Here is a 14,924-nt window from a genome sequence, read left to right as displayed (position 1 = left end):
CTGAATTGTATGTTCATTGGAGAACAGTCACTTGTCTTATTCTCCTGTAGTTGGGTATGACTTAGAGGTAAACAGATTGTGTTCAAATGAATGCTTTCTAGGAAACTGAGCATTATTAGTTGGAAAAAGCACTGGTAGATGAGATTTTCTTTTCCTAGCTGAATGCCTTGTCATTTCTCATTGACTTTGTGAAGATGTGATTAATGTAGGAGAACTTCTTCTCTGGAAGAAGGCCTAGGGTTTAAGTCCATGACTCCCAGCTGGTCTTTGTCCTTACCAAAAAGGCTGAACAAATACATTTTCTCAACAGCAAAATCAGCCAGGTGAGACTGATACTCCCTATAGTCAAGTTAATAGAATATTGAGGCTAACCCCATATTAACCTGTGGGTAGGAGAACATTCATCTGAATATGGAGACATTAGGATATAAAGACTTCCAGGTAGAAGAACTCACACAAGTCATGGCTCAAGGTACCAGCAATTTATTTGTACTTTCAGAATGGTTTCCTATACTTTGAGGAGGGGAGCTGAACTGCATAGTGTATAGCAGCATTCTATTTTTGAGATGTGAGGTGGTGATATGCCAACACTGTAATGTTTAAAAATTTTTAAGGAATTATCCTTAAGTTTGAATAACTCTAAAGCTTTAGAAGTGGCCTTGTGTCCCTTCTGCTTCTTATGCAGACAGAACTTGTGAAAACCCCAGTTTATTTTTAACTAGAAGTGACTGTCATCTGTTTCTTCTAAAATAAGAAATACATGGAAGTAAAATTTATGATCGTTTCCCAGGTAATCCTCCATTGCTACTGCTGCCAGATAATGTGCGGATTCGAAGATACAATATCTCATCAGAACAGTACTCTGACTATATTGATAACCAGGAGCGCATCCAAGCTCTGGATTATGACTGGGATCCTGAAGGGATAGGCCTGAGTGAGTATGTGTAGAACATTAATACTCAACCATGCAATGGTTGGTTTAAAAAGATGCATTTCTGCAGCACAGGTATTTAATTTAGGCTAGAAATCAAAATCAAATTATATTAACTGGCCAGGTCTTGGTTGATTGTGTCCCTCCCCTCTACTCAATCTTCGGCATCAGTGTGGTTCCTTTTAATTCTTTAATTTAGTTTAGCTAGGTTTTGTTCTGTTTTTCCATTTGTTTTGTTGTGAACTCAACTGTGGAATTGTAGCTCTTTAGCGTTATGCAGTAGTGAAGTATTGCTATAAATGAACCCCTTCCTTTTCTTCTGCCTCCACCAGTCCCCAAACCTGACTGAAGTCTTGCAAGAACTAATCCTTATACTAAGCAGGAATGGCCAGTAGATCCCTATATTAGCTTATATCTTTGCCTCTTTATCAGCTTCCCTGCTTTTGCCTTTCTCACAGGGCCACTATCCTGGGCCATACTTGCTCCTTAGGGTCATGAGAGTCTAAATTACTCTCAAAATCATGTGCAAAGGCTTCAGAGCTGAGATCCTCTACTCTTGAAAAATGTGATACCTATTTCTTGATAATCTGGATCAAGATGTTTTTAGATGTGCATTTTACCTATGATGCATGGCTTAAAAATTTACACATTAATACAATGTAATTTAATTGAACAGACATCTCCATGTTTTTCATAAATAAGTGGGTCTGGTGTCTTCACATAAGAGCCTCAAGAAGATTAGAATTTTCCAAAAATATGGAATAACTAGACATGAAAAATTATCTTTGTCATCTTTTTTGAAGGTATTGTGTACTTCAGCATTCTGGGACAGGGTTCTGAGTTTGGAGCCATCAAACGTGCTTATCTGCCCACATTTGACAGCAGTAGGAACAATCCTACAAAGGAAGTTGACTTGAATCTCAAATACATAGTTAATCCTGATGGGTTAGCTGTTGACTGGGTTGGAAGGTAAGTGTACCGAAAAGCAAGAAAAATGCTGTACATTGAATGTGTCAAGAGTCTGCTCAGGCAGTGCAAAATCCACTTTTTTCTTCCTTATGAACTGTCTCTGAAGATATCTATTCTCAAGGTAGTTCAGAAGAATATAGTAAGCTCTGTTTTCCCAGACAGAAGGTTAATGGGTCAAATGCACGTTTCTGACTGTGTCACATATTCTCTGATGAAATTTGCTTTACTCCACAACTGGCAGATCAGTTGTGCATCAGTAAAGTGATAATACACTGGCCTTCCTGTCAGATGGGTTCTTATTCAAGGACTCAGGTAAGCTCCAGGGAACAAGCTCTCTCTGTTGTTGGAAGACCTCCCCAATCCATAATGGAATTTGTCTTTTATCCTTGCTCCTTTCTTACAAGCTTTGTGGTATATGAGCTAGTCCCAAAGCATAAGCAGCTCTGAAGTCTGATGAATATATGTGTGTTCTCAGAAAATGGTGACATTTCTGTAATTGTGTCTCGGACTTTTTCCTCCCTCCTGTTGGCTGTGGATTTTTTTAGGTTAAAACACGGCAATTTTTTAACTTAGTCCTAGAAATCATGAGATCACTGCGTGGAGAAGAGCTGTAGGAAAGCTGGGCATAACTTTTGGGAGTTTGATGCTAATGGTGTCATTTCTTATTTGCAATGTAACTGTTAAAGGATGTGGTGGACAGGCATAGCTGTAGTTCATTTGCTATAAGGTTGAGAGGATCCTCATGTTTGTAGATAGACACGATGAAATGTAGTCAGGATTCTGTTTGAAGTTGGATGGACAGAGGTTACAGAGTTGAGTCAATCTTCTGAACACTGTTGACAAATTTTGGGTGTTCCTGGTAATGCAGTCAGTAGCGTGAAGAAGGGTGTTAAGATCATAGTAAAACATGACATTTCTGAAAAGCTGAAAAATAGAAGGAGGAATTTAGCTATCTGCTTCCCTTCTGTCACATGGTTATCAACTAAGTGGGTGAATACTTTACCTTTTATGTCCTCAATCAAAATATAGTTGGAAGGTGCTTAAGATCTGGATTGTGGCTAGGTAGCACTTAACTCTGAATTGTGTTTGTGGCAACAAAGATTTTTTGTTTTTTCCCTAATGATCCAAAAAGCTATTGTACAAGTAGGTAAAGATTGGGAAAAGACTTACTCCAGTTTGGGGCCTGATATAGCTTTCATTATCTGACTCTTTGTGTTAGGTGATGTATGCTATGTTAGGTGTTCTGTCCTTTGAAATAGTTTTGGAGTTGCTCATGCAGTACGTCACCCTGATTTCTAGAGCAGGATAAAGCCAGTCTGGCTGGCTGAAGTGATTCACTACCCTGAAAAATTGTGCCAGTCATGATGGAAAAAAAGAAGTGGAATATTGTATCTTTTCTTCCAGCAGTTTTAAAATATGAGACAGATATATGAAGGCCTGGGCTAACTTTCAGCCTTCAGGTTATTTTGCTGTTTGCTTTGTGAAATGCAGGCCGTCCGGAAAACAAAATGTTTCTGAGGGTGGAAGGGAGTGTCTGAATTTCTATTCAAACTCTATATGGTCATGAGACCAAGGATAAAGGATATATGTCATCAGCATTCTGGTGAGGCTGGCATCTTCAACACTTTAAACATAGTGTTACACTGATTCCAGAACAGTGTTGAAACATATTTAAAAAAAACATATTTAAGTGTCTGCGTATGATATAAAAACTGATACGCGTGGTTTGAGACACTTAGTCCTTATGCCCATCTGCAAAGTAAGAATTACAGTATTTTCTCACATTTCCAAGCCAGTTATGGAGCTAATTTATTCCATCAGAAGACACTTTGTGATTAGTGAGTGCATAATAATGCATATGTTTATTATCAAATGTCAAAAAGTAATAAAGCTGTGATGATAAAGATAAGCAAAATTCAAGGAAGAGTAGGCTGAATGCCCTGTTTGTAAGGACTAAAAGCATTTGTGTCTGATGTGGTAACAATTTATTCATTAACATCTCTATCAGAAGACAAAAGTCTACAGAGGAGCTCTGGACTAATAAACTGGATACTTCAGAGTTGCCATATAAATTACATGGTAAATACATTTTTATTTCTAATGAACCTCATCGTCTCCTGGAAAACTGAATCTTTAAAGATGCTTATTAGCCACCTCTGGTGCTTAAAAGTGACAATGAAAGTTCTCAGTAGCCCTTTAGTAAAGATTATTTGACAGGGAACAGAGGCAGCTGCAGAAACTTTGTCAGAGGAGGAAACCAGTGAACCAATAGAGCACATTTGCTAAACTCACCTGTATTTAGGGTCTGCATGTTCCAGACTGAAAAAGTTCAGATGTAATCAATGCAGCTTCATTATATTAACTTTGTTTGGGTTTGATATAGCTTTTCTTCTTAAAAATATCTTTTATTCCTCTCCCAAGTATAAAGTATTTACTTTTGAATGTTTTGTGTTTTATGTAATTCAGACATCTTTACTGGACTGATGCAGGGACTAATCGCATAGAGGTGGCAAAATTAGATGGACGGTACAGAAAATGGCTTATCTTTTCTCTACTGGATCAACCAGCAGCTATTGCTGTCAATCCAAAACGTGGGTAAGTATTACAAGACTTCCCAGAATTATTCTGAATGCTATTCAGTACCAAAAACCCCTGCAATGGTAAACTTTACAGGAAAGACTGAGGGACTGCTTTCTGAAGTTTCCCTTTACTAATATTAGGAAATTTGTGTACATGGGAAAGTATTTTAGGATTAGATTTCATATGGGTGCTTGCATAGGTGACAACATCAGGTAGGTCAAATAAAATCTCCTTCTCCTGTCTACACACAGAGTACTGTGTGCCTACTGAATTTCTCTGTTACTACTGAAATAGAGAAAGTGATGGGAATGTCTCTTTACCGGTTCCAAGCAATACAGACATACCCTCCTTCACAGTGGAAAGCAATGTAAATGCACTGGTACATTCAACAGCTGTGCTTGCTACATCTTATATTATGTGATGGATCACCAGATATTGCAATATGTGTTTCTCTCAGCTGGAGTAAAGCAGCACAGCTCCCTGAAGTCACCTGGGCTCTGCAGCTTTATTGTGACTGATGGGTGTTCGGTGTTCACAGTCATTTTTCTTCCACTGAGAATGAGAAACTGTCATTAAAACCACACTCTCCAAATCAGGACACAAGATGCAACCAAACATTCTTCTTTTGGTATTTGTCTTCTGTACTTGAAAGCTTTCAGGGAACTCTCTGTGACTTTCCTGATCACATCTGCAAAGCATAGGTTGCTGAACAGCTTTATGTTCCATGAAACTCCAAAGGATAATCATGGTGACCAAATTCTGAACCATATTAAATTCTGGTTCTGTCCTTTCAGTCTCATGTATTGGACTGACTGGGGAAGGCAGCCAAAGATTGAATGTGCCTGGATGGATGGACAACAAAGACAAACTCTGGTCTCTGAAGACCTTGGCTGGCCAACAGGTCTTTCTATTGATTATTTGAACAATGATAGGATCTATTGGAGTGATTCTAAAGAAAATATTATTGAATCCATGAGACCTGATGGGACAGACAGAACCATAGTATTACATGGAGGTAAGAACTTACTGTGGAATTAATATAATAGTAACCAACATGTATGCTAACAAGCACTTGGGCTTCACAAGTGGGGCTAGATTCAGGAGCTTTTCAAAGAGTAAATCTTGGTAGTCTTTTCTCCTCCTTTATACAGGGATAAATGGCACACCAGGTTCAGAGCTCATTATGCCTGGTAACTAGATTCCCTGAGGGTAATTTACATGACCGAAATAGGGGACAATGTGGGAAACTGGATTCTTGTTTTTTTACGTATATTATTAAGCAGTCTGCAGGTACTGTAACATGAAGTGGGTCAGTCACATGAGGATGTGTATATATATATAGCTGCAAATGTCTTAAAATGAAAGGATTAGATGATATATTTAAGCTGAAGGAGAACAGTAGTTTTATTGCCCCTGCTAGAGATTTGCTTGCTGACAGTCTATTGTCTGGTTCCTTTGAGAAGTAGGCAGTCCATACAGCCTTGATGTCTTTGAAGGCCATTTATATTGGATAGCTAAAGAACGAGGAGAGGTCTGGAAGAAAGATAAATTTGGAAGTGGAGAAAAAGTGAAAGTGCTGACTGTAAATCCGTGGCTTACTCAAGTGCGCATCTATCATCAGCACAGATACAATCAGTCAGGTAGGTAATCAGCATCCTGGTGAGCCATTCCTTGCTATGAGATTAAAATTGGTATTGATGTCTTCAAAGACCTTGGTAATCTTCTGATAATGCGTCTATCAGTATGTGATAATATTAATTTCTGAAAAATTGGAACAGAGGCTGGTAAGTATTTTCTCTACACCCAAAGTGAAAACAACAATGGAATACCACACACTGCTCTTTAGAGTCTCTTAGTTCTAAGTTATGACCCTGTCCTTTCTCTTCCCCTCCATCATGGAGCTGTCATAGAAGTGGCAGTCACAATACGAATTTATCTTGGTAACAAAGAAAGTGCTGGCCATTTAATACTGCCTCCAAGGGGGATATTTCAGTTATGACACATCCACAGTAATCACAGAGGAGGATGTCCAGAGAAACATCCAGCATATCCCTTTTTAAAGGTGTTTCAGCTTTCAGAATCAGCAAGCTTCATGTTGCTTGGAGATGTTCAGTTTCTTCTTGGTGCTATGCTGGGTCCCAACAGCTATGGTCTCTTCTTTAAGAATGTAAGAAAAGGCAGAGAGAAGGTTTTGATATAAATATGGTATTTGGCCATCACTTGTTTTAAAAAGTGGATCTAGACTTGTTTAGATTTTGGGTGTGCAATATCGCTGAGGTACACTACTGACAATGGAACTGTCCTGCCTTACCCTCAGGAATGTGCTGCATTGCTTATTCAACTGCCTTTACCACTTTTTTTTCAGTGCCTAATCCTTGTAAAGATGTTTGCAGCCACCTCTGCTTGCTGAGACCAGGAGGGTACACCTGCACCTGTCCTCAAGGAGCTCGATTCATAGAAGGCAGCAGCACAGTGTGTGATGCAGGTAGAATAATTTGTCAAACTGGAAACAGAAAGCAAAGGAAGCTTTTCTTTAAGAATGCCAATACATTACTGAATTAGAAATATGGAGGGATGAGCTAACTGATATCATAGATGATGTTGGTAAGGCAGGACATCTGGCTTTTATTCTCAGCCATCACTGATTTGTTGTCACCTTGTGCATTTCATTTAATCTCTTTGCATGTCATTTATAAAATGGATATAGATATATCACTCCAACCAGTCCAGACCCACCTGCAAAGTTGGTCACAGTTTCTGATTTTTGTTTTGAAAATTCTAAAAAATTTTATTTTAACTTTTTTCAAAGGCATTGATTTCAGAACTAGAGAATTTCTTACAAATTATGGTAACAATTGTTTACAATTCTGTGCAAGGTGTTGTTTGATCAGTATAATAGAATACAATAGAAACTTGAAACAAAGCTTACTGAACTCACAATGTGAACAGAGATAACTTCTAGATAATTATCATCTGCTGGAAAGCCTTTTAAGCACTAGAATTTAATGCTTTGTTGTTGCATTGCAGTGGAGCCCCCATAGTGCTTCCAGGAGCACCGATAAAACAGAATTGCTCAGCCTTTCCTGAGAAAAAGAGCATACCACTGCAGAATTTCTATTTCTCTAGCTGAGAGTCTGCATTCTTAGCTTACAGTGATGTGGGTGGTAGCCAGATGTCCTTGTAGTTGTCCTTGAAACATATCTCATATAAATTATGCTTTATAACATTGTCAGGCATCTTTTCTGTGGTTAATTTTCTCTGAATGCTTTTATTTTTGCATTAAAAGAGAAAATGTCTTAATTTTTTACACTGCCTTACCTCTACAGTACATTGTTAATAATTGTTAATGCTCCTTCCTATTGCCACCTGGTGTGAGCTGCAGAAAAAGAAGCTAGTGATATGATGTAATAGTGAATGGAAGTGTGCAATACGTGTTTAAATTTGGGATCAGTAGCACCATCGATTGCATTTGCTATTTGCTGTTGATTGCTCTGAGGACACTGCATTTGTTATTCTTTGTTGAAACTGATTTACATAAAATGTTCAGGAATTAAGAAGACTGTGCTTGACCTTATTTTGAGGAAAAAGAGGAGACAGCAAATAGGATATACAGTACTGTCTCAATTTTTGAACTTCGGTTTTTATCTTGACTTCAAACAAATTTTTTAGCCATTGAACTGTGACTGCCATAACTCACATAGCTTTTGTATATACATTTGGTTTATTTGGTCCTTTCCCCATATTGCAGCTACTGAGAAACACAGCCTGTAAGACCTCTGCATTTCCCCTTTTTGTATCCCATTTTCTTGAAGGGAGTTTTATCTGTAAGAAACATTGTAGCAACAGACTTCCTCTACCTCTGGCTGATAAAAATTTGATGACAAAAGTATTACAATCTAACTTATCAGTGTAAGACAGACTGTCAAAGTTAATCCTTAATTTATAGCCTATAATAATGTCTAAGATCCAGAGCTTTTCCTATGTGAACTACAGTTTTCTGACAGCATATTGTGAGCTCTTACTGAAGGCTAGTAGACTAGTACGTAGTTTCACTTTTTTCCTTTTTTTTTTTTTTATTTGACTCAGCATTTGAATAACATCAGAACCTTTATAGCTCTGTGTTTGGTCCAGCTCAGGCAGCACTGCCACTTGGGCACCTCAGGGCTCCTGGTGTACAGCTGAGACACTGGCATGATAAAGGCTTCTGAGCTACTTGGTGCCAAGCCATCAGTCTGTGCTATGTACTGACAGAAAGCTCTGAGGAATTTGGGTTTCTCTCTCGTTCTCACTGTCAGGATGTATGAGACTTTAGAGGGCCCTCCTGTATGTGCATTCCCATCCACTGCTTTTCTTCATAAGTAAATGCATCACAGTTTGGCCCAGCAACTGGATGGAAGAGTCTGAGCAAAGGAAATAAAGTATTGCTGCTTTCTAATGGAGAGGTTTGAAGAGTGGTGGTGGGCTGCATTGCACGGGCAAAAGAAAGTGATGGGACATACAGCTTTTGTTATCTATGCCTACTTTTACTGAATAAGTTGTTATTTTTTGAAAACATGTTTTAAGCTCATTTGTCAGAGAAATAAATGTAAGAGCAACAAATGCATGTGCTGTTAAAAGCAAAGCTTCTGAAAAGTAGCCTGTGAGTTTGCATATGCAAGTTCTGTGGAGATAAATAAAATGCTCTATGGTGGTATTTCTTTTGTTGAAGATGTCTTGATAACACGTATGTTGCTTTTGAATTTTGCAGCTATTGAATCCCCTCCCACAATGCCACCAGCATGCAGGTGCATGTATGGAGGAACATGCTATATAGATGAAAGCGGTCTTCCGAAATGCAAGTAAGTCAGGATGTTGTTAGGGTAGTCCTGAGTCAGATCATGCTGATTTAGTTTCACAAAACAATTAAACTCTTTGAAATGTGTTGGAAAAGCTTCAGATGTCATACATCTGCAGTAGCATATTTGTAACAATCACAGGAAAACTCATATATGCATAAAAATATCAGCAAATAAGCAATGCAAAGACATCAGTTTGGGAAGAAAAAACCCCAACCAAACAACAAACCAACAAAAAACCCAGAAATGCAAAGCTCTGAAGATTCCAGTGAAAGGCTATACCAAAAAATTGTAACAATGAAGTAATGCTCAGTAAATGTAGCTTGGAACAGCCAGTAGGTGCCACCGATGCTCTGCTGAAACCAAATATTTTTACTTCAGTGACTAGTTTTCTGACTCAGCATTTTTTATTTCCATTTTAATTCTGTGAAGATAGCAGACATACTACATTTACAGTAAGTGAAATATATAATTACTGAGCATGGAGGTAAAATTTATGGCATGTAGATGAACATTACAGAATATAAAAATAGTGCTGAGATCGTAGACTTAATAAAAGCCATTGAGTTAGCTGTCCTTATATTTACAGGTGTTCTTATGGATACACTGGGAATTATTGTGAAATAGGATTGTCAAAGGGAGTGCCTCCTGGAACAAGTAAGCTTCAAGTATATATTACACTTGATATTTTGAGCTACAGATTATATAATACCTCACTATGATACCTGTTCAGGGTCAAGCTTATAATTCTCTAGGCTCTTTTTTACGCTGAATTATGCTTGCTTGAATGTTTGCTTATTCTTCTGTCTTTGATAGCAGCAGTAGCAGTGTTGCTGACAGTCATACTAATCATAATAATTGGAGTGCTAGCAGCTGGAGGCTTTTTTAACTACAGGCGAACAGGCTCCCTTTTACCAACACTTCCCAAACTACCAAGGTATGTTTCAAAGGGTTTCATAGCTTGAATGTTTGTGCGCTGAAAATGTATGTTTGTTCCTAACTCTTTCTGAGAAACCCAGTTTGCTTGCCATATGGCCGTTCTGTTGGAATATGAGAAGTCCAGTGTTGCAGCAATTCCAGTGGATTTTTGATTCCAAGCAATATCATAGCTGATCATTATTTTGTAACATAGGACTATTGTAAAACTCTTCTGCATTCTAAGTTAGCTTTTAAGTGATGAGTAATATAGAAGACTGTTTCCCAGATCTAGAACTGGATATTCAGTTCAAAAAGATACAAAAGACCATGGTACATATGTTTTTATAAAACTTGTCAGAAGATGATTCTGGCAAAGAGATATTTTTAACACTGAAAGGCTGAGCATATCTGCCACACTGTATTCATCTGTTTAAAAATAATACGGGGCATGTATAGTGAACTTTTTCTTTTTTTTTTTTTTTTGAACTGTTTCAAGTGCCTGAGAAATTTGGGCTTTTTGTAGGTTCCTGCTCTCCTGACAGTCACACTGCCCGGTGAAAACCAGCTTTGTGAAATATCATTCAAAAATATTTGATGTTTTAAATCAAAGGAAGATAAAGAAAAAATATTTGTAATTATTTTAAATTATTTTTTAAAAAAGGTGCCAGAATATGATGCTTTGAAATTTTTTTAGCTTTAAACAAATTATATGTTTTTAAAGGCATAAAGCTGCATCTTCATAGTCTTTGCACCAATTTCACAGCTGTAGCTCTTAAATCAATGTAGTTAAATAACTGTAATCAGTAATGTGGATGTAGCTGTAACTGCTTCCTCATTGGAGGATTACACTGAACTAATTAAATTTATTAATGACTTGATGTAGTGACATTGGAGCAAAATTTTTGTGCAGATCAATCCTGCAAGACAATGAGTTTGTAAGAGATCTCCAAGCTGCTCACTGAAATTCCCTGTTTCTTGCTTTCTTGAATGGAAAATTTCTGCATCATCAGATAGTGAACAAGTAGAATCTTTAATGTACTGACTCGAACTTTACTGTTCAACAATCCTTCTGATATGAATTATGAGGCCATGTGAAATGGAGATGTCAGGTTTACTTGTCTGTGAGGCTTGATTCACAGTTTTCATTTATGCCATGAACATGCCTTAGTGCTGCTATTGCTTAATCCCTCTTTCAACTGTTAACTCGTACCTTTACTGCAGAGTTAACTCAAGCTGTAGCTTGGCTGTTGCCCTTAACATGGGACTTGTCTATGCACAGGAATCATAGCTAAGATTGACATTTTTTAAATTGAATCAGCTGATGCCTATAGGGCCAACTGATAAAGTCTGTGCATAACGTACCAGCTGTAGGCAAGAGTTTTAGCACAAGCCAGCTCCAATGAGGACACACAAATGGAAAGATTATATCAATGCTTTTGTCTTCCTTCAAGTTAAGCAAATTTGAAAAAATGAACTCAAAGGTTAACTCTACAGTCGATTTGTAGTTGCACGTTTTTGGGGAGTTGCATGCTCAGATTTCTGTGTGGAAGGTCCTGTATTTGGCTACTCCCTACTGTCTTTCACTGCTCCTATTATTTTGAGCCTGACAGTGTTCTTTCAGCCCATTTCCAGTATTTTTTATGCAAATCTAATGTGAACTTGTGGTTACTATAAATCTATATGCAGATTGAACAATTGCTTATATGAAAACAGTATCCTATAGGTATCTTCATGATTTGCATGCACAACCATCTTTAGTATAGGTGGTGTTGGAATTATCCACAAATTTTTATGCTACTTCATCAGCATTCTTTTAAAATCAGTTTCAATTAATTTGAATAACTGAGCAGACTTGTGTATTTGTCTGTAAATCAACACTGAGGGGTAGTCAAAACGTAGGTAAATTTGTGGAAATTGTAATTCATTGAGTTCATTTGATGTCAACATGGGCACACATAAAGATAGCTAAAATCATTCTGAATGGGCTAACTTAGGTTAAAAAAACTGTTGAACTAATGCGGGAGTACTACTTCTGGTGCCCTTGATAGCTTGCTTATAGCCAGCAAAAATTCCAAGTGATAACTATGCTTAGAAGAACTACTAGAAAAAATCTGTGTTGTAAGATCTCTTCTTGTATAATCTGTTTGTTTGTTTGTTTGTTTGTTTTTCTTAGTTTAAGCAGTCTTGTAAAATCTACTGAAAATGGCAATGGGGTAACTTTCCGATCTGGAACAGATGTGAATATGGACATAGGAGTCTCTGGCTTTGGAGGAGACTCTGCTATAGACAGAGCAATGCAAATGGTAAAGTTTAGTTCTGAAATAATTTTTTAAAATTGTGTTCTTTTAATATAATTTTTAGCAGATAGAAGTCTATGATAAATGTGTTCTAGAAAAAGAAGTGAACAGTGATGGTTTCCTGGAATAGATTTTTGTAAATTGAAGGCAAGGACAAATGTAGGCTGTTCTTCAAAATAATGTGACCTTTCTCAAGATTTATATGGTAGAAATTAAGTCAATTTCTCCTTTTCCTATTTCAGCATATTCATGGAATATAAGGGGAATGAATAGGCAAATTAAAATATTGTAACAAGGAATTTTCTGAGGGCCTTAGTGTTCCATAGAACAGGTTAAAATGTGTGGTTTTCAAATCTAGACTGTATGTTAGAAACTTCAAAGGTAAAACTCAGGCCTAGCCACAGGATACACTACTTTGCACAACAAATTATAAATGGGACAGTTTCTTACTTTAGCAAGTTCAAACAAATCATGTTTAATAGTTTTGGGGACATCATAAAGTGTAACTCTGCTTCATCCATGTTTTGTTATGCACATCTGAGAGTGCATTCTCGTCTTTCCTATACTGTATAGTTTTTCCATGGGGAAAATATTCCTGTTTATCACAAGAAGTACAATGTACAAAAGATTTTACTTATAGGAAACAGATCACAGGTATATTTGAATAATAAGCACTTGCTGCAAAGTCTGTGCTGGAAACTCTCCAAACTTTCAAAGTTAAAGGTAAATTACAGACTTAACTGACAGCAAATTAATATGAAATGAAACAGCTAGTGAAGATAAGCTCGTAATATATGTATATGACCATTTTCTAGATGAAGAAACACACCCTTTGTTGAAATTAGGCAGCTTGTGTAATGAAAGAACCATATGAACATTTCAGTAAATACTGAGGAAATAGCTTTAGGCTTGAATATTACGTCAAATCTTTTTTGTGCATGAAAAACTTTACGGTACTTTCCATTTTCTGGCCTAATATTGACATACTGAACTCCAACTGATGCAGTTTTTACATTGCTAATAACAGGTCTGGATACAGGCTATTTCTAATTAAGTGATGTTAAGTCTCCCTGTGTATTCAGAGTATAAACAAAAAATTGCATAGTTCACTGGGAAAGAATTCAAAGGGTTTGGTTTATGGCAGCGAAGAACTGTGGGATGTACCTCCTAAAATTTTAACATCACATATGAATGAGTAGATGTTAGAGGGACATTTTTCAGTGTGGCTGTTCTTAGTCAAGCTAGGCCAATTTGAGGGAGCTGACAAGAGTTCACTATGTGGTAAAGAGCTATACTCTGATAGTACAAAGCGTGAATCCTTATGGCATGAAGCAGTGGTTTGTAGAAATGAGGCAGGTTTAAAGAACTATCTGATGTACTATTCCCCTGTTATTTCTCACTATTCTTGTGATGGGCCTGTGACAAGGAGCAGGACAAGTGAGTCTGGGTGGGGATTTGCTTTCATTACCCTTGTACCTGTTGGTGCTTAGCTGGCTAGCCCTGGGTGGCTATCCTTACGTGGGACTAGATATTTTATTAAGAAATACTTAACTCAGCACCTTTGCCCACCTGCTGTGAGCACTGTAGCTGTATGTCAGGGATTGGCACAATATGTGTGAAGCAGCTGCTATCCACATAGTGGTCTTCATGTATGGGCAAAATAATGATTTATGAGGGATACGCTAAAAACTGTGAAACATTTTATTTCTGACATAACTTGTATTATAACTAAGGGAATGCACTTACTGCTTTGTGTTAAAAAATATAGCAATCTCCCTGCTGGGACAAAATGAATGAACCCCATTCTCTTATATGTCACAGAGATCTTATTAATTTGTATGTCATTTTGAAATCTCTAAAATGAAATATTTATTTTGGGATTATGCTTTCTTTGATAACTCTTCCGTGTTGAAGGTGTGATTTGTGAGAGTCATCTTTCCTCATCATAAAATACTTTGAGTCAGTTATTGAAATGTGGGGTTTTTTTGTCCAGCTAGAAAATGGGGTAATATTGAAACAATAGGTGGTCCAGGCTGCTAAGTCAGGGAGTAAAATAATGGACGGTAAACTAACATTACAATTTTAACAGATTTTGTCAAAGCCTATGTGGGAGTAAACATGCATTGTTCCCGAGATGATGAATTGAACTATTAATTTATTGCTAGGAGTCTGGAGTTGTGTATTGCACTGCAATTGTTGGTTTGGTTTTTTTTCCTTCATAGAATGAAAACTTTGCAGTGGAGTCAGGGAAACAGCCAATCACATTTGAAAATCCAATGTATGCAACCAGAGATGGTGGAGCCAGCACAGCCAGTGCAGCTACAGTAATTCAGCCAACACGTGTAAGAGAAACTTAGGCTTGACTTTCACCTTTCATTTTCCTTTAAGACCTTC

General features: G+C 37.4%; 1 protein-coding gene across 1 annotated transcript in view; it reads left to right on the top strand.

Moving 5' to 3' along the window:
- LRP2 (LDL receptor related protein 2) overlaps positions 1-14,924 on the top strand; it is a 127,095-nt gene that overhangs the window by 108,127 nt on the left and 4,044 nt on the right. Inside the window, exons 66-76 of the mRNA XM_074829033.1 lie at positions 791-934; positions 1,735-1,900; positions 4,367-4,495; positions 5,275-5,495; positions 5,944-6,120; positions 6,846-6,965; positions 9,228-9,318; positions 9,905-9,972; positions 10,132-10,252; positions 12,407-12,536; positions 14,753-14,872. Of these exons, the coding sequence (XP_074685134.1) occupies positions 791-934; positions 1,735-1,900; positions 4,367-4,495; positions 5,275-5,495; positions 5,944-6,120; positions 6,846-6,965; positions 9,228-9,318; positions 9,905-9,972; positions 10,132-10,252; positions 12,407-12,536; positions 14,753-14,872 (1,487 nt within the window). The remainder of the gene's footprint in view (positions 1-790; positions 935-1,734; positions 1,901-4,366; positions 4,496-5,274; positions 5,496-5,943; positions 6,121-6,845; positions 6,966-9,227; positions 9,319-9,904; positions 9,973-10,131; positions 10,253-12,406; positions 12,537-14,752; positions 14,873-14,924) is intronic.

The sequence above is a fragment of the Strix aluco genome, chromosome 6 (genome assembly GCF_031877795.1).
Source record: "Strix aluco isolate bStrAlu1 chromosome 6, bStrAlu1.hap1, whole genome shotgun sequence".
NCBI classification, from domain to species: Eukaryota; Metazoa; Chordata; class Aves; order Strigiformes; family Strigidae; genus Strix; species Strix aluco.
The sequence above is the reverse complement of the archived record's forward strand: the minus strand, read 5'-3'. Positions and strand labels throughout refer to the sequence as shown.